Source organism: Xenopus tropicalis, chromosome 4, assembly GCF_000004195.4.
Source record: "Xenopus tropicalis strain Nigerian chromosome 4, UCB_Xtro_10.0, whole genome shotgun sequence".
Taxonomy (NCBI): domain Eukaryota; kingdom Metazoa; phylum Chordata; class Amphibia; order Anura; family Pipidae; genus Xenopus; species Xenopus tropicalis.
The window spans coordinates 5282835-5307353 of NC_030680.2; the positions used below are offsets into that span (position 1 = coordinate 5282835).

General features: G+C 48.9%; 1 protein-coding gene across 1 annotated transcript in view; it reads right to left on the reverse strand.

The window, feature by feature from the left end:
- The window catches only part of gas2 (growth arrest specific 2), a 78286-nt gene that overhangs the window by 13317 nt on the left and 40450 nt on the right, over nt 1–24519 (reverse strand). The window contains exons 5-7 of the mRNA XM_018089894.2: nt 22824–22887; nt 15613–15757; nt 14987–15094 (exon numbers count right to left, since the gene is read on the reverse strand). Coding sequence (XP_017945383.1) covers nt 14987–15094; nt 15613–15757; nt 22824–22887 — 317 coding nt within the window. The remainder of the gene's footprint in view (nt 1–14986; nt 15095–15612; nt 15758–22823; nt 22888–24519) is intronic.

Consider the following 24519-nt stretch of genomic DNA (forward strand, 5'->3'; position numbering starts at 1 on the left):
TCCTTAAAGGGAAACGAAAGTCAAAGTCACTTGGGGGTGCCAAAATGTTAGGCACCCCCAAGTGACTTTAACCGCTTACCTTGTACCCCGGGCTGGTGCCCCTGTTAGGAGAAAACAGCACCAGCCCGGGGCACCTGGAGCGCAGCGCTTCCGTCTTCCTCGCTTCCTTTTCCTGAGTGCCAGCGGTGGGCGCATGCGCAGTAGAGTGAAAAGCCGACTTTAACATTTAAAGTTCGGCTTTTCACTCTACTGCGCATGCGCGCGCAGCGAATCAGGAAAAGGAAGCGCCGGCAGCTACCCCGGGCTGGTGCTGTTCCTTCCTCACAGGGGCACCAGCCCGGGGTAAAAGGTAGGCGGTCAAAGTCACTTGGGGGTGCCTAACATTTTGGCACCCCCAAGTGACTTTGACTTTATTTTTCCTTTAAGAAGGATATTAATGAGCTGGAGAGAGTGCAGAGACGTGCAACTAAACTGGTAAAGGGGATGGAAGGGTTAAACTATGAGGTGAGACTGTCGAGGTTGGGGTTGTTTTCTCTGGAAAAGAGGCGCTTGCGAGGGGACATGATTACTCTGTACAAGTACATTAGAGGGGATTATAGGCAGTTGGGGGATGTTCTTTTTTCCCATAAAAACAATCAGCGCACCAGAGGCCCCCCCTTTAGATTAGAGGAAAGGAGTTTCCATTTGAAGCAGCGTAGGGGGTTCCTCACGGTGAGGGCAGTGAGGTTATGGAATGCCCTAGTGATGGGGTAATGGCAGATTCTGTTAATGCCTATAAGAGGGGCCTGGATGAGTTCTTGATCAATCAGAATATCCAAGGCTATTGTGATACTAATATCTACAGTTAGTACTAGTGATTGTATATATAGTGTATGTATGTGAGTGTATAGATTGGTAGGTGTGGGTTAGGTGTGCTGGGTTTACTTGGATGGGTTGAACTTGATGGACACTGGTCTTTTTTCAACCCTATGTAACTATGTAACTATGTAACAGACACTGGGGGGGAGACAGGCACTGGGAGGAGAGACAGGCACTGGGGGGAGACAGACACTGGGGGGGAGACAGGCACTGGGAGGAGAGACAGGCACTGGGGGGAGAGACAGGCACTGGGGGGAGACAGACACTGGGGGGGAGACAGGCACTGGGAGGAGAGACAGGCACTGGGGGGAGAGACAGGCACTGGGAGGAGAGACAGGCACTGGGGGGAGACAGACACTGGGGGGGAGACAGGCACTGGGAGGAGAGACAGGCACTGGGGGGAGAGACAGGCAATGGGAGGAGAGACAGGCACTGGGGGGAGACATGCACTGGGGGGGAGACAGGCAATGGGAGGAGAGACAGGCACTGGGGGGAGACATGCACTGGGGGGGAGACAGGCACGGGGGAGAGACAGGCACGGGGGGAGAGACAGGCACGGGGGGGGGGGAGACAGGCACTGGGGGAGAGACAGGCACGGGGGGAGAGACAGGCACTGGGGGAGAGACAGGCACGGGGGGAGAGACAGGCACGGGGGGAGAGACAGGCACTGGGGGGAGACAGACACTGGGGGGGAGACAGGCACTGGGGGGGAGACAGGCACTGGGGGGGAGACAGGCACTGGGGGGAGACAGACACTGGGGGGGAGACAGGCACTGGGAGGAGAGACAGGCACTGGGGGGAGACAGACACTGGGGGGGAGACAGGCACTGGGAGGAGAGACAGGCACTGGGGGGAGACATACACTGGGGGGGAGACAGGCACGGGGGGAGAGACAGGCACGGGGGGAGAGACAGGCATGGGGGGGAGACAGACACTGGGGGAGAGACAGACACTGGGGGGGAGACAGGCACTGGGGGAGAGACAGGCACGGGGGGAGAGACAGGCATGGGGGGGAGACAGACACTGGGGGAGAGACAGACACTGGGGGGGAGACAGGCACGGGGGGAGAGACAGACACTGGGGGGGAGACAGGCACGGGGGGAGAGACAGACACTGGGGGGGAGACAGGCACTGGGGGAGAGACAGGCACTGGGGGAGAGACAGGCACTGGGGGGGAGACAGGCACTGAGGGGGAGACAGACACTGGGGGGGAGACAGACACTGGGGGGAGACAGACACTGGGGAGGAGACAGGCACTGGGGGGGGAGACAGGCACTGGGGGGGACAGGCACTGGGGGGGGAGACAGGCACTGGGGGGAGAGACAGACACTGGGGGAGACAGACACTGGGGGGGAGACAGACACTGGGGGGGAGACAGACACTGGGGGGAGACAGACACTGGGGGAGACAGACACTGGGGGGGAGACAGACACTGGGGGGGAGACAGACACTGGGGGAGAGACAGACACTGGGGGGGAGACAGACACTGGGGGGGAGACAGGCACTGGGGGAGAGACAGGCACTGGGGAGAGACAGGCACTGGGGGGAGACAGGCACTGGGGGGAGACAGGCACTGGGGGGGAGACAGACACTGGGGAGGAGACAGGCACTGGGGGGGGAGACAGGCACTGGGGGGGAGACAGACACTGGGGAGGAGACAGGCACTGGGGGGGGAGACAGGCACTGGGGGGGACAGGCACTGGGGGGGGAGACAGGCACTGGGGGGAGAGACAGACACTGGGGGAGACAGACACTGGGGGGGGAGACAGGCACTGGGGGAGAGACAGACACTGGGAGGAGAGACAGACATTGGGGGGAGACAGGCACTGGGGAGAGACAGGCACGGGGGGGAGATAGGCACTGGGGGGAGACAGACACTGGGGGGGGAGACAGACACTGGGGTGGAGACAGACACTGGGGGGGAGACAGGCACTGGGGGAGAGACAGGCACGGGGGGGGAGACAGACACTGGGGGGAGACAGGCACTGGGGGAGAAACAGGCACGTGGGGGTGAGACAGACACTGGGGGGAGACAGACACTGGGGGGGAGACAGACACTGGGAGGAGAGACAGACACTGGGAGGAGAGACAGACATTGGGGGGGAGACAGGCACTGGGGAGAGACAGGCACGGGGGGGGGAGACAGGCACTGGGGATGAGACAGGCACTGGGGGAGAGACAGGCACTGGGGGGGAGACAGGCACTGGGGGGAGACAGACACTGGGGGGGAGACAGACACTGGGGTGGGAGACAGGCACTGGGGGAGAGACAGACACTGGGAGGAGAGACAGACACTGGGGGGGAGACAGACACTGGGGGGGGGGAGACAGACATTGGGGGGAGATAGGCACTGGGTGGAGAGACAGGCACTGGAGGGGGAGACAGGCACTGGGGGGAAGACAGACACTGGAGGGGGAGACAGGCACTGGGGGGAAGACAGACACTGGAGGGGGAGACAGGCACTGGGGGGGAGACAGACACTGGGGAGGGGAGACAGGCACTGGGGGGAGAGACAGGCACTGGAGGGGGAGACAGAAACTGGGGGGGGAGACAGACACTGGGGAGGGGAGACGGGCACTGGGGGGAGAGACAGGCACTGGAGGGGGAGACAGGCACTGGAGGGGGAGACAGAAACTGGGGGGGAGACAGACACTGGGGAGGGAGACAGGCACTGGGGGGGGGGAGACAGACACTGGGGAGGGAGACAGGCACTGGGGGGGAGACAGACACTGGGGAGGGAGACAGGCACTGGGGGGGGGGGAGACAGACACTGGGGAGGGAGACAGGCACTGGGGGGGAGACAGACACTGGGGGGGAGACAGACACTGGGGGGAGACAGACACTGGGGAGGGAGACAGGCACTGGGGGGGGGGGAGACAGACACTGGGGAGGGAGACAGGCACTGGGGGGAGACAGACACTGGGGAGGGGAGACAGGCACTGGGGGAGAGACAGGCACTGGAGGGGGAGACAGGCACTGGAGGGGGAGACAGAAACTGGGGGGGGGAGACAGACACTGGGGAGGGGAGACAGGTACTGGGGGGAGAGACAGGCACTGGAGGGGGAGACAGACACTGGGGGGGAGACAGACACTGGGGAGGGAGACAGGCACTGGGGGGGGAGACAGACACTGGGGAGGGAGACAGGCACTGGGGGGGGAGACAGACACTGGGGAGGGAGACAGACACTGGGGGGGAGACAGGCACTGGGGGGGGGAGACAGACACTGGGGAGGGAGACAGACACTGGGGGGGAGAGACAGACACTGGGAGGGAGACAGGCACTGGGGGGGGGGAGACAGACACTGGGGAGGGAGACAGGCACTGGGGGGGAGAGACAGACACTGGGGAGGAGACAGGCACTGGGGGGGAGAGACAGACACTGGGGAGGGAGACAGGCACGGGGGGGAGACAGGCACTGGGGGGGGGAGACAGATACTGAGGGGAGATAGGCACTGGGAGGAGAGACAGACACTGGGGGGAGACAGACACTGGGGGGGGGGAGACAGACACTGAGGGGAGACATTTTCTATCTTTGCCTTCCTGATTACTATTTTACAACACTTTTAATAGTACAGGTATGGGACCTGCAATTCAAAATGCCTGGGTCCTGGTGATTCCCTGTACAAGGGATTTTTCCATAATTTAGATCTCCATACTGTAAGTCTACTAAGAAATCTTTTAAACATTAAATAAACTCAATAGGATTGTTTTGACAACAATCTATGTGTCATAGGGCACTTAGATTGTAAGCTCACTGGGGCAGGGACTGATGGGAATGGGATAGGGACCTTAGATTGTAAGCTCACTGGGGCAGGGACTGATGAGAATGTGATAGGGACCTTAGATTGTAAGCTCACTGGGGCAGGGACTGATGGGAATGTGATAGGGACCTTAGATTGTAAGCTCACTGGGGCAGGGACTGATGGGAATGTGATAGGGACCTTAGATTGTAAGCTCCACTGGGGCAGGGACTGATGGGAATGGGATAGGGACCTTAGATTGTAAGCTCACTGGGGCAGGGGCTGATGGGAATGTGATAGGGACCTTAGATTGTAAGCTCACTGGGGCAGGGGCTGATGGGAATGTGATAGGGACCTTAGATTGTAAGCTCACTGGGACAGGGGCTGATGGGAATGTGATAGGGACCTTAGATTGTAAGCTCACTGGGGCAGGGGCTGATGGGAGTGTGACTGGGACATTATATTGCAAGCTCACTGGGGCAGGGGCTGATGGGAATGGGATAGGGACCTTAGATTGTAAGCTCACTGGGGCAGGGGCTGATGGGAATGGGATAGGGACCTTAGATTGTAAGCTCACTGGGGCAGGGGCTGATGGGAGTGTGACTGGGACAGTATATTGCAAGCTCTGCCACAGCTCACACAAAACAGAAACAACTAGCAATGTCAACTAATTCTTTTACAACTGGACATAAAATCCACACAGCTAATTAGTATTTATTTAATTTTCTACTGCATTAAATGGTTTGTGTGTTTTCCTGTGAAAGGGATGAACTGGTAACATCAATTAAGTGCAAAACCCAGAGTTCATTATCAGATTTATGTATTTCACACTGTCGCATTCAGATAAAGACCTGCGCTGTATATGGCGCAGCACCGAGTATTCCAGAAACGTCCTGTAGGTGGCGGTAAAGACACATTTCAAATAGTAGCCAAAAATCTACCGAATTATTCCAAAGGTGCCGCAGCTTGATTCCCAAATATCCAACTTTTGTTACAGAGCCAGAACTGAACCAACTACAATCACCAGAGATAGGTTGTTTTCCAGGCAAGTGTTTATGGACAGGGGGCAATAGCCATAAAGCAGGGCAGGACTGCTGCTTACAATGGGGGGATCAGATAGGATCTGTGCCACTGTGACAGAATGCTCTGTTATACAGATAGCTAGAATCTCAGCCATAAAGCAGGGCAGGACTGCTGCTTACAATGGGGGTGGGGGGATAGGATCTGTGCCACTGTGACAGAATGCTCTGTTATACAGATAGCTAGAATCTCAGCCATAAAGCAGGGCAGGACTGCTGCTTACAATGGGGGGATCAGATAGGATCTGTGCCACTGTGACAGAATGCTCTGTTATACAGATAGCTAGAATCTCAGCCATAAAGCAGGGCAGGACTGCTGCTTACAATGGGGGGATCAGATAGGATCTGTGCCACTGTGACAGAATGCTCTGTTATACAGATAGCTAGAATCTCAGCCATAAAGCAGGGCAGGACTGCTGCTTACAATGGGGGGATCAGATAGGATCTGTGCCACTGTGACAGAATGCTCTGTTATACAGATAGCTAGAATCTCAGCCATAAAGCAGGGCAGGACTGCTGCATACAGGTCTGGACTGGAATTTAAAATAGCCCCTGGCATTATAAGTACCCTGAGGCACCCCCCCAGCAGCTCAATAAATAGGGACTATTTCATTGTACCTTACAGCAGCCCCTTACAGAACCCACAGATTGCCAGAGCCGGGCTAAAGACACCAGGGAACCCCTATAAATATTTCAGAAATGAGGGCTAATGTTTTTCCTCAGTGAGTAAAAACGACTGTTATACTAGAAATATGATTATGTCACCCCTGAAATGATTTCTCTATTCTGCCAAGATTAATAAGGAGCTGCCCAGCAGCCGATTCCCCTTTCATTGCGTAGAGTTTTAATGACAATCCTGGCAGCGTTAATCGCCTGTATGTAACGGGGAAAAATGAGCTTTTTGGTATTCACGGGAACCTGACTCTCACTTTCTTGTATATATATTTAATTTCTAGAAAATTAACAAAATATGAATTTTATTTGCTTGCAGTGAAGGCACGTCCCCCCCCCCCCCCACCCAAATGGTCCCAAATCACAGGTCAGGTTTTGGCAGATGGAGATCATGTATGGGTGTAACTGGGTGGGGTCAGGCCTTATTATTGGGGGCATTGCCTGAATTATTCCTACGCTGGGTAATTGGGAGTTCTAGAGCTGCAGGGTGGGGTCATCCTGCTATAGTTCCAGGGGTACCCAGGGCATAAATAAGCACTCACCCCAAATCCCCCCCTAACTGGCCTTCAGGCTGGGCCCCCTTAGCCCATAACAAGGTTACAGATATATAGAAACATTGGGGTAACAGTCACCCTGCTATAGTTCCAGGGGTACCCAGGGCACAAATAAGCACTCACCCCAAATCCCCCCCTAACTGGCCTTCAGGCTGGGCCCCCTTAGCCCATAACAAGGTTACAGATATATAGAAACATTGGGGTAACAGTAACCCCGCTATAGTTCCAGGGGTACCCAGGGCACAAATAAGCACTCACCCCAAATCCCCCCCTAACTGGCCTTCAGGCTGGGCCCCCTTAGCCCATAACAAGGTTACAGATATATAGAAACATTGGGGTAACAGTCACCCTGCTATAGTTCCAGGGGTACCCAGGGCACAAATAAGCACTCACCCCAAATCCCCCCCTAACTGGCCTTCAGGCTGGGCCCCCTTAGCCCATAACAAGGTTACAGATATATAGAAACATTGGAGTAACAGTCACCCCGCTATAGTTCCAGGGGTACCCAGGGCACAAATAAGCACTCACCCCAAATCCCCCCCTAACTGGCCTTCAGGCTGGGCCCCCTTAGCCCATAACAAGGTTACAGATATATAGAAACATTGGGGTAACAGTCACCCCGCTATAGTTCCAGGGGTACCCAGGGCACAAATAAGCACTCACCCCAAATCCCCCATAACTGGCCTTCAGGCTGGGCCCCCTTAGCCCATAACAAGGTTACAGATATATAGAAACATTGGGGTAACAGTCACCCCGCTATAGTTCCAGGGGTACCCAGGGCACAAATAAGCACTCACCCCAAATCCCCCCCTAACTGGCCTTCAGGCTGGGCCCCCTTAGCCCATAACAAGGTTACAGATATATAGAAACATTGGGGTAACAGTCACCCCGCTATAGTTCCAGGGGTACCCAGGGCACAAATAAGCACTCACCCCAAATCTCCCCCTAACTGGCCTTCAGGCTGGGCCCCCTTAGCCCATAACAAGGTTACAGATATATAGAAACATTGGGGTAACAGTCACCCCGCTATAGTTCCAGGGGTACCCAGGGCACAAATAAGCACTCACCCCAAATCCCCCCCTAACTGGCCTTCAGGCTGGGCCCCCTTAGCCCATAACAAGGTTACAGATATATAGAAACATTGGGGTAACAGTCACCCCGCTATAGTTCCAGGGGTACCCAGGGCACAAATAAGCACTCACCCCAAATCCCCCCCTAACTGGCCTTCAGGCTGGGCCCCCTTAGCCCATAACAAGGTTACAGATATATAGAAACATTGGGGTAACAGTCACCCCGCTATAGTTCCAGGGGTACCCAGGGCACAAATAAGCACTCACCCCAAATCTCCCCCTAACTGGCCTTCAGGCTGGGCCCCCTTAGCCCATAACAAGGTTACAGATATATAGAAACATTGGGGTAACAGTCACCCTGCTATAGTTCCAGGGGTACCCAGGGCACAAATAAGCACTCACCCCAAATCCCCCCCTAACTGGCCTTCAGGCTGGGCCCCCTTAGCCCATAACAAGGTTACAGATATATAGAAACATTGGGGTAACAGTCACCCCGCTATAGTTCCAGGGGTACCCAGGGCACAAATAAGCACTCACCCCAAATCCCCCCCTAACTGGCCTTCAAGCCCTCATTTCTCACTGCCTTTTTGATTTGGTTTCTGGCTATTGTTTCATTCAAGGAGCTTCGAGTCTCCAAAAAACCATGATGTGCCATTGGGAAGACCGAAGACCTAACAGAAGACAGAACATTGTTCTATGCCTATCAGCAGTCTAACACTCTTGTTTGGTTCTAGCTACATTCTGACGCCCACAGACTGTAAATTATTACTATAAGATTTTTGCACCCCAATGTAAATGATGCAAATTAAATATATAGATGATACAAGTTGTTAAACAACCATTAAATACAACAATGTCAGCACATTCCCAAGACAACTAGAGTGTCAGCAGGTTATACAAGAGACTTTTTGGTGCTGTGTGAGCTGAAATAATTATACAGAGTGCAGATCTGGGTCCCTGTATATATTAAAGAAATGGGAAAAAGGTACAGAGAGTAGCAACCAAATTAATAAAGGTGATGTATGATTTAACTTGCACAGAAAGTCTATATTTTAAAGCTTCCCCTAATATTGGACTTCTGCCCATAGTCTAGAATGATATGAACAGGTTGAAAGCACCGTGTGTGTTTAATAAAGCAAAAATATAAGGTTCATTAATTTTCCCACCCGTACCAATTAGGGGTTAATATCCAAATGTGCATTGCTGTATATACCACTGAACCCCCAGCTGGGGTGATTGCACTTCCAGTTACAGGGAGTTGCTCCGCTTTGTTCCTGCAGGTTCTCTGCCGAGTCAGATATATAGAAACGTTAACGTGAAACATGCTTTCTGGCACTAAAATGAGACATACGGGAAATTCGGCCAAATTTAGGAAACCACTAAATATCACGGTGAGTCGACGCTGGGGGTTCTGCGGAGAACAAAACATGTCTTTTTGTCTCTGCTGGGGGGCTCCCTGAGCCATTTACCCCTCGTAAATATACGCACTCTCTGTATTATACGGGGGCTGGCAGCTGCGGTACCGCCGGCTTCTCGGCAATGGCTATCCCTGCATGGAACCTGGAAGCCTTAGTAAGGGACGGAGCCCAGAATCCTGTGTATGGGGGGGATTATCTGGGCCCGAGGCCTCAGCACTTTCTGTTACACAGTTCATTGTAGCTGTCAAAGTGCATGTGAGCTAATAAATAGTGTAACCCAATATACAGTGAGACTGCTCTTATACTCTGCTCCTTATATACAGGCACAAATAAGCACTCGCCCCAAATCCCCCCCTAACTGGCCTTCAGGCTGGGCCCCCTTAGCCCATAACAAGGTTACAGATATATAGAAACATTGGGGTAACAGTCACCCCGCTATAGTTCCAGGGGTACCCAGGGCACAAATAAGCACTCACCCCAAATCCCCCCTAACTGGCCTTCAGGCTGGGCCCCCTTAGCCCATAACAAGGTTACAGATATATAAAAACATTGGGGTAACAGTCACCCTGCTATAGTTCCAGGGGTACCCAGGGCACAAATAAGCACTCACCCCAAATCCCCCCCTAACTGGCCTTCAGGCTGGGCCCCCTTAGCCCATAACAAGGTTACAGATATATAGAAACATTGGGGTAACAGTCACCCCGCTATAGTTCCAGGGGTACCCAGGGCCCAAATCCCCCCCAACTGGCCTATATCTCAGCCATAAAGCAGGGCAGGACTGCTCTGTTATACAGATAGCTAGAATCTCAGCCATAAAGCAGGGCAGGACTGCTGCTTACAATGGGGGGGGGATCAGATAGGATCTGTGCCACTGTGACAGAATGCTCTGTTATACAGATAGCTAGAATCTCAGCCATAAAGCAGGGCAGGACTGCTGCTTACAATGGGGGGGATCAGATAGGATCTGTGCCACTGTGACAGAATGCTCTGTTATACAGATAGCTAGAATCTCAGCCATAAAGCAGGGCAGGACTGCTGCTTACAATGGGGGGATCAGATAGGATCTGTGCCACTGTGACAGAATGCTCTGTTATACAGATAGCTAGAATCTCAGCCATAAAGCAGGGCAGGACTGCTGCTTACAATGGGGGGATCAGATAGGATCTGTGCCACTGTGACAGAATGCTCTGTTATACAGATAGCTAGAATCTCAGCCATAAAGCAGGGCAGGACTGCTGCTTACAATGGGGGGATCAGATAGGATCTGTGCCACTGTGACAGAATGCTCTGTTATACAGATAGCTAGAATCTCAGCCATAAAGCAGGGCAGGACTGCTGCTTACAATGGGGGGATCAGATAGGATCTGTGCCACTGTGACAGAATGCTCTGTTATACAGATAGCTAGAATCTCAGCCATAAAGCAGGGCAGGACTGCTGCTTACATTAAGGCTACAGCGACAGGTCTGGTGTGAGAAATAGGCAATAACTTTTCCAGTTTGTGCTCTATGCTATTTCCAGATCAGCGCAGGGATTATATTATACACAATCTGAGCTGCAGTAAGAAATCTACATTTCACTTATTTAATAATAAAAAGGAAAGAAAGCCTCCATTTGTTGTTAAATACGAGGGGAAGGGAGTCGGTGCAGACTGGGCTGCAGTTTATAATGTGCTAATGTACTAAACAGACATCAATATACCTCGTGGCGGCTGAACTGAAAAGCAGCGCTCGTGACTAATACCTCTCTTCCTAGCGAGTCCCAGAAGGAATATTCCGGGCCCCTGTTACCATGGCAACCGGACCTGCCTGTACCGGGGTTGGCCGGCGCTGTGGCGAGGATCAATACCCGCGGCTTGCCGAATACAGATTTTATATATATATATATATTTTTTTTTTTTTTTTACGGAGGATTTTCTAAAAAATCTGTAACGAGCAGAATTTCAATTCGTTATAATTAAACGAAATAAAACATCTCGCTATTTCTGCCGCTAATGAGAAACTGTTATTCCGAGCGGCGTTGTTAGACTTGATAAATACACCTAAAGGGGAACTAATACTCAGTAATTATCCCTTTGGGCCAGGAGTCTAATATTAAACTGCAGAGATGGGATGGGGTATATAATATAATTGTATTTTTACGCCGGTGTTGATTTATCTATGGGAGTTGACTTGTTGGTTTCTGTTTAACCAACTCCTTTAGGGAGATAAGAATAGCCTAAAACTCTCATTTGCTATCACAAGTACTTTGAAACTATGAGCAAACTTAGGGGGCTGTTCCTGCTGAATTGTGCTTAGTACAGGGGAATCCCTATGTGCCATAGTTTTATGGTATCTCTCTGTACAGGCTATGGGCAAACTTACGGGGCTGTTCCTGCTGAATTGTGCTTAGTACAGGGGAATCCGTATGTGCCATAGTTTTATGGTATCTCTCTGTACAGGCTATGGGCAAACTTAGGGGGCTGTTCCTGCTGAATTGTGCTTAGTACAGGGGAATCCCTATGTGCCATAGTTTTATGGTATCTCTCTGTACAGGCTATGAGCAAACTTAGGGGGCTGTTCCTGCTGAATTGTGCTTAGTACAGGGGAATCCCTATGTGCCATAGTTTTATGGTATCTCTCTGTACAGGCTATGGGCAAACTTACGGGGCTGTTCCTGCTGAATTGTGCTTAGTACAGGGGAATCCCTATGTGCCATAGTTTTATGGTATCTCTCTGTACAGGCTATGGGCAAACTTAGGGGGCTGTTCCTGCTGAATTGTGCTTAGTACAGGGGAATCCCTATGTGCCATAGTTTTATGGTATCTCTCTGTACAGGCTATGAGCAAACTTAGGGGGCTGTTCCTGCTGAATTGTGCTTAGTACAGGGGAATCCCTATGTGCCATAGTTTTATGGTATCTCTCTGTACAGGCTATGGGCAAACTTAGGGGGCTGTTCCTGCTGAAATGTGCTTAGTACAGGGGAATCCCAATGTGCCATAGTTTTATGGTATCTCTCTGTACAGGCTATGGGCAAACTTAGGGGGCTGTTCCTGCTGAATTGTGCTTAGTACAGGGGAATCCCTATGTGCCATAGTTTTATGGTATCTCTCTGTACAGGCTATGAGCAAACTTAGGGGGCTGTTCCTGCTGAATTGTGCTTAGTACAGGGGAATCCCTATGTGCCATAGTTTTATGGTATCTCTCTGTACAGACTATGGGCAAACTTAGGGGGCTGTTCCTGCTGAATTGTGCTTAGTACAGGGGAATCCCTATGTGCCATAGTTTTATGGTATCTCTCTGTACAGGCTATGGGCAAACTTAGGGGGCTGTTCCTGCTGAATTGTGCTTAGTACAGGGGAATCCCTATGTGCCATAGTTTTATGGTATCTCTCTGTACAGGCCTACAAACTCCCAAGTGTGCCAAATCAAACCGCTTTTACATTGTTATATACATGTGTACAGGGCAAAGTGCATGCAGTGTGCCCATTGACGCAGGGGAACTCTGGAGCTATGCCACGCATCCCATAATAGCCTGCGTCGATGGGTGTAACACATGTGCGTGTGTGTCGGAGTGTTTGCACGCATGTAGCGCGGTTGTTAATAGGGTTAATAACCCAGAGACTAATTAACTCCCAGAAGGCTGTGACGACACTTTAAAACAGAAGAGAAATCCAAACAAAACAAAAAAGCTCTGTATGATTAGAACCCCCATTATTCCTGAACAGACCCTGTGGCGTAAAATTCCTTTTAAGCAAAATATAGATCCCCCCCCCGCCCCCCCTGCCCTGTCAGGCTCAGAATAAACTCATAAATTTATCCCCAAACACCGCCGAGCGTCACGCAGCATTGCACACATTAATAACTACGCCGTGCCCCAATAATGCCCACTTTGTGTGCCGCCGGTGCCATCGCTTTTACCAACACATGGAATCGCTAAGCAAATAGGGGCTGTTTATAGTAGCGCAGTGAGGGCCCATTCTGTGTCTCCCCAGCCTTGTAAATATGTCCTGGACTTTCATGGAGCGGAACCTGTTTATGCTGGGAGGAACACGTAACGGGGGGCACGGGCCCTGGGGTTCCGTCTGAGGCAGCAGCCCCGGTCTCCCTGTAGTTAAAGAGCCGGAAAGGTTGGTAAGTTGGCAAATAGCCACCTCTATGAGGGCCCAGTTAGGCAGTCCTGTGCCCGACCCAGACACAGACCCTCTTTGCCCCTGACCCAGACCCGCTACCCGACTTTTATCCCAACCCAAGAACCGTGTAACCTGGAAGTGACTTCACTCTGGGCCACGGGTGACATTAGGGTATTAGGGTTGCCACCTGTCTGGTTCTGACCAGGACGGCCCAGTTTTGGGAGGGGGTGTCCAGGTTAAAACTGGGTGCAGGTGCCCCCACCGGCCACGTCCCCCGCACCCCCTAACCCCCCCCCCCCACAGGGAACCCCGCTGAGCCTCCCTAACCCCCCACAGGGGCCCATTGGGTTTTTTCCCAGTGTCCCGATGGCCCAGTTTGACCCTGAAAATACATATTGAGCCTATGATTAAGTACCCTCTTGGTACGAAACGCGTAAGGCTTCTTTGTTCTTATATATGGATTAAATAAACTTTATATACTTTTTTTACTGATAACATGGCTGCTTTTTGATACATTTTTTTTCTGGGAATCGAAGTGCCTGCCTATACTACTTTTCCATGTGATTAATCTCCTGAAAATACATATATAGATCAGAAGAGAGTGGGTGGGCAAATTCCCCAGGTTAGATTCTGCACTTTATTCAGGACCCAGGCAACGTACCCCTGGACTGTCTGGTCAGGAATTTGGCTCCCCCACTCAATGCCAAACCGATGAGGGTTCCCGTGGGTAGCTGACCCAAGGGTCGGACTGGGGGGTGCAGGGCCCACCGCGGCTGCCACCCCAGGGACCCTGCAGGTGCCCCTGCCGGCCGCGTCCCCCGCACCCCCTAACCCCCCCACACAGGGGCCCCCGCTGAGCCTTCCTAACCCCCCACAGGGGCCCCCGCTGAGCCTCCCTAACCCCCCGCAGGGGCCCTGGCTGAGCCTCCCTAACGAGTTTTTTTCCCGGTGTCCCGGCGGCCCAGTTTGACCCTAAAAATATATATATAGATCAGAAGGGAGTGGATGGGCAAATTCCCCGGGTTAGAGTCTGCACTTTATTGGAGACCCTGGACTGCCCGGTCAGGAATTTGACTCCCCCACTCAATGCCAAACCAATGAGGGTTCCCGGGGGCAGCTGACCCAATGCAGGAACGCCCCTGACCAAAACTGCTGATACCTAGCCGTGTGTTTGGGTTGAAATGCCTCAATTTCCAGATTCCATTTGTAATCATGGAATTGTGCCACAGGGATGCCAGGCTCCCCACTGAAACACAGGGTGTAAAGATAACCCAAGAGGAGGGCTATGGTGGGAAGGAGTATGGATAGTGCAATCGGCACAAGTAATAACTACGCAGAATCAAGGGGAAACAAAGCAAGAGACAAATAATTATACATTGTATCCCAATTACAGATAATAAAGGGGAGGCCTTTCTTCCCAGTGGTTTGTCCCATTGAAGCGCAGCCGCACCCTCTCTAGAAAATGGGGAAAGATGAGGTACTGTACCCTAATGAAAAGGATCTTTTCGCCAACTTTGTATCTTCCTTGGGAAAGTCGTTCCACGCAAAATTTATTGGGGCACTTGCACGGGGGGTCTTCGGAAATGTGCTGAACCTGGAAAGATACAAAGTCGCAATGTCATGTTTTCTGGAAATACTGCAATCCTGCATAGTTTTAGCAGCTATCTGGTTGCTAGGGTCCAAGTTACCTTAGCAACCAGGCAGTGGTTTGAATGAGAGACTGGTGTATGAATAGGAGAGGACCTGACAAGAAAAATAAGATATAAAATGTAATAATAACAATAAAACTGGAGCCTCACAGAGCAATAGGTTTTTGGCTGCCGGGGTCAGTGACCCCCATTTGAAATAATTCAAGGGGTAGTAAGTGGGTAGGTCAGGGGTGTAACTTGGTGGATCAGGGGCATAATAATCTGGCCACACCCCTAATGCATGCAGACCCAATCCTAATCTGAATATATATGTGAATATATAATATACAACAATACATTGGCTATTGGAGGCCACCCAACTGGCATGGCTATTGAAGCTGTAATGGTGGGGGGCAAGTATATGAGCTTAAACACCCCTAGTACCCCCTTCCAACATTGGTGGTCAAGTGGCAACTGGACTTACCGCATCGTCTAGCAGTTTCCCTGTACTTTTCTTCCCCGGTGACTTTGTTGGGGAGGGAGATGGAGACGGCGTGGGGGTGGATAAAATCTCTTCTTGTTCAATCTCCTTTTCCAGTTTAATTAATCCTGGGGGTTCCACCCCAAACCTGCCGAAAAGCAAGATATAAATCACAGTTAGTGAGCAACCAAAATTTGGTCTGGTAATAATTCAGTATAATCTTCTTTTTATTCTTTGTATAGTTATACGCTTGAGCAGGTGTGCCCAGAACATTCCTTCTCTGTATATTTGTATTTATACATATGGGTAGGAGGTGCCATAGTGTTTCCCTTAGACAGTACAGTATGGGGGTACAGCTTATTGTGTGCCCAGAACATTCCTTCTCTGTATATTTGTATTTATACATATGGGTAGGAGGTGCCATAGTGTTTCCCTTAGACAGTACAGTATGGGGGTACAGCTTATTGTGTGCCCAGAACATTCCTTCTCTGTATATTTGTATTTATACATATGGGTAGGAGGTGCCATAGTGTTTCCCTTAGACAGTACAGTATGGGGGTACAGCTTATTGTGTGCCCAGAACATTCCTTCTCTGTATATTTGTATTTATACATATGGGTAGGGGGTGCCATAGTGTTTCCCTTAGACAGTACAGTATGGGGGTACAGCTTATTGTGTGCCCAGAACATTCCTTCTCTGTATATTTGTATTTATACATATGGGTAGGAGGTGCCATAGTGTTTCCCTTAGACAGTACAGTATGGGGGTACAGCTTATTGTGTGCCCAGAACATTCCTTCTCTGTATATTTGTATTTATACATATGGGTAGGAGGTGCCATAGTGTTTCCCTTAGACAGTACAGTATGGGGGTACAGCTTATTGTGTGCCCAGAACATTCCTTCTCTGTATATTTGTATTTATACATATGGGTAGGGGGTGCCATAGTGTTTCCCTTAGACAGTACAGTATGGGGGTACAGCTTATTGTGTGCCCAGAACATTCCTTCTCTGTATATTTGTATTTATACATATGGGTAGGGGGTGCCATAGTGTTTCCCTTAGACAGTACAGTATGGGGGTACAGCTTATTGTGTGCCCAGAACATTCTTTCTCTGTATATTTGTATTTATACATATGGGTAGGAGGTGCCATAGTGTTTCCCTTAGACAGTACAGTATGGGGGTACAGCTTATTGTGTGCCCAGAACATTCCTTCTCTGTATATTTGTATTTATACATATGGGTAGGAGGTGCCATAGTGTTTAACAAAGAAAGGAGATTGTAGTCAGCCAGCCTAAGAATAATGGAGTAAGACTGAAACTGCAAGATGAGCCACTACCACCATCATAGATGCTTGAGGGCAATATTGGATAAATAAGTATAATACGTGTGTATATATATATATATACTAATATTTTCATGTGACAAATAAAAAGGGGGGGGGGGAAGGAACCCTTTAATCATCCTCATGCATTCCTTGGTATACAGGCAGCTGATATTATGTATTTTTTTTTTTACTTCCCCTTTAGTTGGTGACCACCTTTATTTCATTATGAAGGTACCACATTTGGCCGTGACAGAGGAAACATATATCAGGCCGAAGGTGTCGATACGCTGGTGATGCTTTTATGATGTGACTTGGGGAATTTGATGACTTTATTGCTTTTCCTAAATACCCCGTTGGCTCTGGTGGTGTGAGAATCCCGCCGCTCGCACCGGCTCGCTTACATCTACACGTGCCAAGAAGTGTCATCATAGAAATCTAGGAATAATGTTCAATTAACCCAACCTGGGGAACGATCACTGCCTATCCCCACTGGCAGAGGATGCTGGGAAATGTAGTTCTCATGGCACAAAGTGTAAATATTAGTACAGGTATAGGACCTGTTATCCAGAATGCTCGGGGACCAAGGGTATTCCGGATATTTGGATCTCCATACTTTAAGTCTACTAAGAAATCAATAAAACATTAATTAAACCCAATAGGATTATCTTAGATCCAGTAAGGATTATTTATATCTTAGTTAGGATCAAGTACAGGTACTGTTTTATTATTACAGAGAAAAGGGAATCATTTAACCATGAAATAAACCCAATAGGGCTGTTCTGCCCCCAATAAGGGGTAATTATATCTTAGTTGGGATCAAGTACAGGTACTGTTTTATTATTACAGAGAAAAGGGAATCATTTAACCATTAAATAAACCCAATAGGGCTGTTCTGCCCCCAATAAGGGGTAATTATATCTTAGTTGGGATCAAGTACAGGTACTGTTTTATTATTACAGAGAAAAGGGAATCATTTAACCATGAAATAAACCCAATAGGGCTGTTCTGCCCCCAATAAGGGGTAATTATATCTTAGTTGGGATCAAGTACAGGTACTGTTTTATTATTACAGAGAAAAGGGAATCATTTAACCATTAAATAAACCCAATAGGGCTGTTCTGCCCCCAATAAGGGGTAATTATATCTTAGTTGGGATCAAGTACAGGTACTGTTTTATTATTACAGAGAAAAGGGAATCATTTAACCATTAAATAAACCCAATAGGGCTGTTCTGCCCCAATAAGGGGTAATTATATCTTAGTTGGGATCAAATACAAAGCACTGTTGTATTTTTACAGAAAAAAAGGAAATCAATTTTAAAAATCTTTTAAAAAAATCTTTTTAAAAAAAATAAATAATATATTTTATTAAAATAGGGTCTATGGGAGACAGGCTTTCCGTAATTCTGAGCTTTCTGGATATTGGGTTTCTGGATAAGGGATCCTATACCTGTATTTAGAGTGCCAAGCAAAATGGCTAGACTCTATAATGATGGTTTTTTTTGCAGGATGCCCTTGGTTGCCATGGAAACTGTTTCCAGCCATGCAGGGTCGGACTGGGGGAGTGAAGGGCCCCCGCACCCCCACAAGGTACCCCCACCGGGGGAGGGAAGGTCTGCAGGCCCGAAATGCCCAGGAGGGATAGGTTCTGGCCCGGCGGAGCCCACAAGGGCCGGGGCCCAATGGGTTTTTTCCTGGTGTCCCGCTGGCCCAGTCCGACCCTGCAACCATGGAGCTCTATTATTTATATAAAAAAAAAATTTAAGTTGCCCTTTATTTTTATTGTTGCCTGGTTGTTTACATTCTCTGCACTGCTGGTTCTGACTCCTGAAACAATTCAAAAGAAGCCAGCTGATTAACAGTCCTAGAAGAGACCTGACTTTTGCTACATTGTTTCAATAGTCAGAAACAGGGGACAGACAGACTCGGCTTTCATCAGCAATAATACAGTTGATGGGTGGAGTCTGATTGTAGATCTGTCTGGTTGTTTATATTCTCTGCACTGCTGGTTCTGACTCCTGAAACAAATCAAAAGAAGCCAGCTGATTAACAGTCCTGGAGGAGAATTTACTTTTTCTACATTGTTTCAATAGTCAGAACCAGGGGACAGACTCAGCTTTCATCAGCAATGATGATTGGAGTCTGATTGTAGCTCTCTCTGGTTGTTTATATTCTCTGCACTGCTGGTTCTGACTCCTGAAACAAATCAAAAGAAGCCAGCTGATTAACAGTCCTGGAGGAGAATTTACTTTTTCTACATTGTTTCAAAAGTCAGAAACGGACAGACTCAGCTTTCATCAGCAATAATACAGTTGATGGGTGGAGTCTGATTGTAGCTCTGTCTGGTTGTTTATATTCTCTGCACTACTGGTTCTGACTCCTGAAACAATTCAAAAGAAGCCAGCTGGAAGAGAACTGACTTTTGCTACATTGTTTCGAAGGTCAGAACCAGGGGACAGACAGACTCGGCTTTCATCAGCAATATGACAGTTGATGGGTGGAGTTGATGGGTTTAGTTCCCCTTTAAACAGATAATGATGCTGCCATCAGAGTAGGAGTAAGAGTAGGCCGTACATAGTTGACGTTTGCTCGGTGGGATATTGGAGCTCAGGCTTAAAATCCGTCTGCCTGGCAATACTGACAGCCTGTAACTCACAGAGTCTCCCCCAGGGGCCCCGGGGCCCTACACCTGCACTCAGCCGCTGCCATAAAGTAACCTGCTGCCTCTCACAATATCATCAACTCTGCCACATAATAGCTTGTGAGTGAGAATTCCAAGGCCCCTCTCAGGTCTCACCCCATGATGAAACATTCGCAGCAGGGCCTCGTGGGAAAAAAAACATGCGAGCCTGGGAAAGGCATTAAAGGGGATATAAACCCAAAGATACAGTTTTGCCTAAAGAAAGAAAATGTCATTCTAAGTGATTTCTCAATTTGTTAGTTTTATAGTTATGTGTAAAAATCATTGCTATTGAAAGCAGGGTCTGTCCCTTTCTTTTCCCTGCACTCCTGCCCTGCTTTATGGCTGAGATTCTAGCTATCTGTATAACAGAGCATTCTGTCACAGTGGCACAGATCCTATCTGATCCCCCCATTGTAAGCAGCAGTCCTGCCTTGCTTTATGGCTGAGATTCTAGCTATCTGTATAACAGAGCATTCTGTCACAGTGACACAGATCCTATCTGATCCCCCCATTGTAAGCAGCAGTCCTGCCTTGCTTTATGGCTGAGATTCTAGCTATCTGTATAACAGAGCATTCTGTCACAGTGACACAGATCCTATCTGATCCCCCCATTGTAAGCAGCAGTCCTGCCCTGCTTTATGGCTGAGATTCTAGCTATCTGTATAACAGAGCATTCTGTCACAGTGGCACAGATCCTATCTGATCCCCCCATTGTAAGCAGCAGTCCTGCCCTGCTTTATGGCTGAGATTCTAGCTATCTGTATAACAGAGCATTCTGTCACAGTGGCACAGACCCTATCTGATCCCCCCCCCCATTGAAAGCAGCAGTCCTGCCCTGCTTTATGGCTGAGATTCTAGCTATCTGTATAACAGAGCATTCTGTCACAGTGGCACAGATCCTATCTGATCCCCCCCATTGTAAGCAGCAGTCCTGCCCTGCTTTATGGCTGAGATTCTAGCTATCTGTATAACAGAGCATTCTGTCACAGTGGCACAGATCCTATCTGATCCCCCCCATTGTAAGCAGCAGTCCTGCCCTGCTTTATGGCTGAGATTCTAGCTATCTGTATAACAGAGCATTCTGTCACAGTGGCACAGATCCTATCTGATCCCCCCATTGTAAGCAGCAGTCCTGCCCTGCTTTATGGCTGAGATTCTAGCTATCTGTATAACAGAGCATTCTGTCACAGTGGCACAGATCCTATCTGATCCCCCCCATTGTAAGCAGCAGTCCTGCCCTGCTTTATGGCTGAGATTCTAGCTATCTGTATAACAGAGCATTCTGTCACAGTGGCACAGATCCTATCTGATCCCCCTTTGTCTCTCCTACCAATCCCTGTTTCTGTAGGGGGAATGAGACTAGTTTAGGGGGGCTCCTGATGATAAAATATCCTTCATTTTCAGCACTCAGTATGTTTTTCTCCCGTGTACCCTTGGGTCCCATTATTACAAAGCGTGCAGCTGTACTTTAGATGTTCATTTGTAGATTATATCAAGAAAATATGTTCGGTAGGAAACAGCCAGGAAGCCAATTCCTTCATTTGCAGCTCTAATGCTGGTTTATAGGCGGCCGGCTCGGAGTATTAGACTTGAATTAAAATGTCCTAGAACACAGAGAAATCCAACGGCGCCATCCATCAAGCTCTACCGCTTTGGGCCCCATTTCGTACATTCTTCCCACTCCCCGGTAGAACCCGTTCTGAGCACCTGAATTTTAACCCCTGCCAGGAGTATAAAGTCAATATAAAATTCTACATCGAATTATAAATTTGCTCTCAATTCTTCCACTGGGTATAAACGTTTAAGCTGCGAAAGCAATTAAATGAAGGAATTTCGTTTGAGAGAAACTCCGGCGAGCCAAGTCCCTGCTATTAAATATACCGAGTCGCTTGATTTATACATTTTCATTTCGAAGTGTGTTTTACAAAACAGAATTTACAATCTGCTGCCAGAGACTCCTGCAGAGCAATGAGAATGATACAGGGAAGGGGTGGGAGCCATTGTTCTACATGCAGTCAGTAAATCAGGGAGCGCAGTAGGGAGACAGGGGGTGAAACACATAAGCCATAATGTGTAACTGCCAGGGGTGCCACACAAAATTAGGCCTCTCCTATATTATATATAATAATAATAATAAAATATAACTTGCACTTAGCACTAGGTGAAAAGAGAATGAGTCTGAACATGTCTAACAGGTACCTGCCAAGTGCTACCAACCCCTATTTCTGTAGGGAAATGAGAGCAGGGCAGGCAGTAACCCTTCCAACACTTTCCCCTGTCTCTGTCCCTATATATTAGGTACCTACCTAGTGCTACCAACCCCTATTTCTGTAGGGAAATGAGAGCAGGGCAGGCAGTAACCCTTCCAACACTTTCCCCTGTCTCTGCCCCTATATATTAGGTACCTACCTAGTGCTACCAACCCCTATTTCTGTAGGGAAATGAGAGCAGGGCAGGCAGTAACACTTCCAACACTTTCCCCTGTCTCTGCCCCTATATATTAGGTACCTACCTAGTGCTACCAACCCCTATTTCTGTAGGGAAATGAGAGCAGGGCAGGCAGTAACCCTTCCAACACTTTCCCCTGTCTCTGTCCCTATATATTAGGTACCTACCTAGTGCTACCAACCCCTATTTCTGTAGGGAAATGAGAGCAGGGCAGGCAGTAACCCTTCCAACACTTTCCCCTGTCTCTGCCCCTATATATTAGGTACCTACCTAGTGCTACCAACCCCTATTTCTGTAGGGAAATGAGAGCAGGGCAGGCAGTAACCCTTCCAACACTTTCCCCTGTCTCTGCCCCTATATATTAGGTACCTACCTAGTGCTACCAACCCCTATTTCTGTAGGGAAATGAGAGCAGGGCAGGCAGTAACCCTTCCAACTCTACCCGAGGAGTTCACAATACCCCAGGGCATCAATAAAATGGCATTGTTATGGTCAGAATGTGCAAGGTGGGGTTGAAAGAAACAAATTACAGTTGCCATATGCAGAATGCCCATTTACTGTGACTGTGACACTGACTAACAAGGGGGCAGAGGAGCTTCTGAATGGGTCTCAGAATTGATCTAAATTTTTGTTTTCACATCTGCCCTCAAGATGTTCCCTGGCCGCCCCTGTCACTGCTCGACTGCTCCAAGAATGTTGTTTCAGACAAGGCTTTCAGGAGTCAACTATGTCTAAAATGTAAATATTCAACATCCTACCTCGCGGCGATTCTTCCCAGTTCCAGGAGGCAAAGGCAGACTTCTCGGGGCTGCTTGTGTAGCACTGGGGGTAGGAACAGAATGGGGAAAGTCAAATAAGGAAACACTGAATTCAATTTATTGTATCAACCCTTAAATGTGTGATGAATGCGTTTGTATAAAGGTAATTGCTATTAAATGCAGATTTTGTCTATAACTTTCTGTCCCTGACTCTTAAAACAATGTAGCGGAAGGCTATTCTGAGACAATTTGCAATTGGTCTTCATTTTTTATTATTTGTTGGTTTCTAAATGATTTAGCTTTATGTTCAGCAGCTCTCCAGCTTGGAATTTTGGCAGTTATCTGGTTGCTAGGGTCCAGTTTATCTTGGTTACTAGGGAATAATTTGAGAGTGTGACTGATATTTGAATAACAGAGGGGCTGAATAGAAAGATAAGTAATAAAAAAGTAAACTTCAGTCACACTTTACTGCTGCGCTGCAAGTTAGAGTGATATCCCCCTCCTCCCAGCAGCCGATCAGCAGAACAATGGGAAGGGAGCAAGATAGCAGCTCCCAGTAGGTATCAGAATAGCACTCAATAGTAAGAAATCCAAGTCCGGCTTGGGACTCCTCCAGTTACATGGGAGTAGGAGAAACAATAGGTTAGCTGAAAGCAGTTCTAATGTGTAGCGCTGGCTGAAAGCTCAGACTCAGGCACACTTTACTGCTGCGCTGCAAGTTGGAGTGATATCCCCCCCCCCCTCACCCCCAGCAGCCGATCAGCAGAACAATGGGAAGGGAGCAAGATAGCAGCTCCCAGTACGTATCAGAATAGCACTCAATAGTAAGAAATCCAAGTCCGGCTTGGGACTCCTCCAGTTACATGGGAGTAGGAGAAACAATAGGTTAGCTGAAAGCAGTTCTAATGTGTAGCACTGGCTGAAAGCTCAGACTCAGGCACACTTTACTGCTGCGCTGCAAGTTGGAGTGATATGCCCCCCCTCCCACCCCCAGCAGCCGATCAGCAGAACAATGGGAAGGGAGCAAGATAGCAGCTCCCAGTACGTATCAGAATAGCACTCAATAGTAAGAAATCCAAGTCCGGCTTGGGACTCCTCCAGTTACATGGGAGTAGGAGAAACAATAGGTTATCTGAAAGCAGTTCTAATGTGTAGTGCTGGCTGAAAGCTCAGACTCAGGCACAAGGCACTGAGATGGCGCCTACACACCAATATTACAGCTACAAATACATTTGTTGGTTCAAGAATAAAAGGTTAAATGGCAGAGGGAATTATTTGCTGTGTAACAGTGTCATTTAGAGATAAAAAGTATTCCATAAATATCATGGCGCTGTCCCTTCTGCTACATTGTTTCAGGAGTCAGACACACCAGAGCAGAGAACAAAAAGGGACAAACAGAGACTGCAATTACATTTCCAAATACCATAATTCTGTCCAATTACAAATCAGTGGTTAAGGGCAGACAATGGATGATGGGAGTTGTAGTACAGGAACAGCTGAAGGGGACAGGCACCCCTTTGGTGGACATGCCGAGTCTATAGGTGCAGTGATGGGTTTATAATGACAGCACAAAGATGGGAACAGCCAATCACATACACAGTGAGGTTTTGCTTGATTCCTACCTATTGGCCCCTGGTTGGACATCGGTCGTTAATCTTGCATGGAAAAATCAGGAGAAATATAGCTTTGTTAGGCA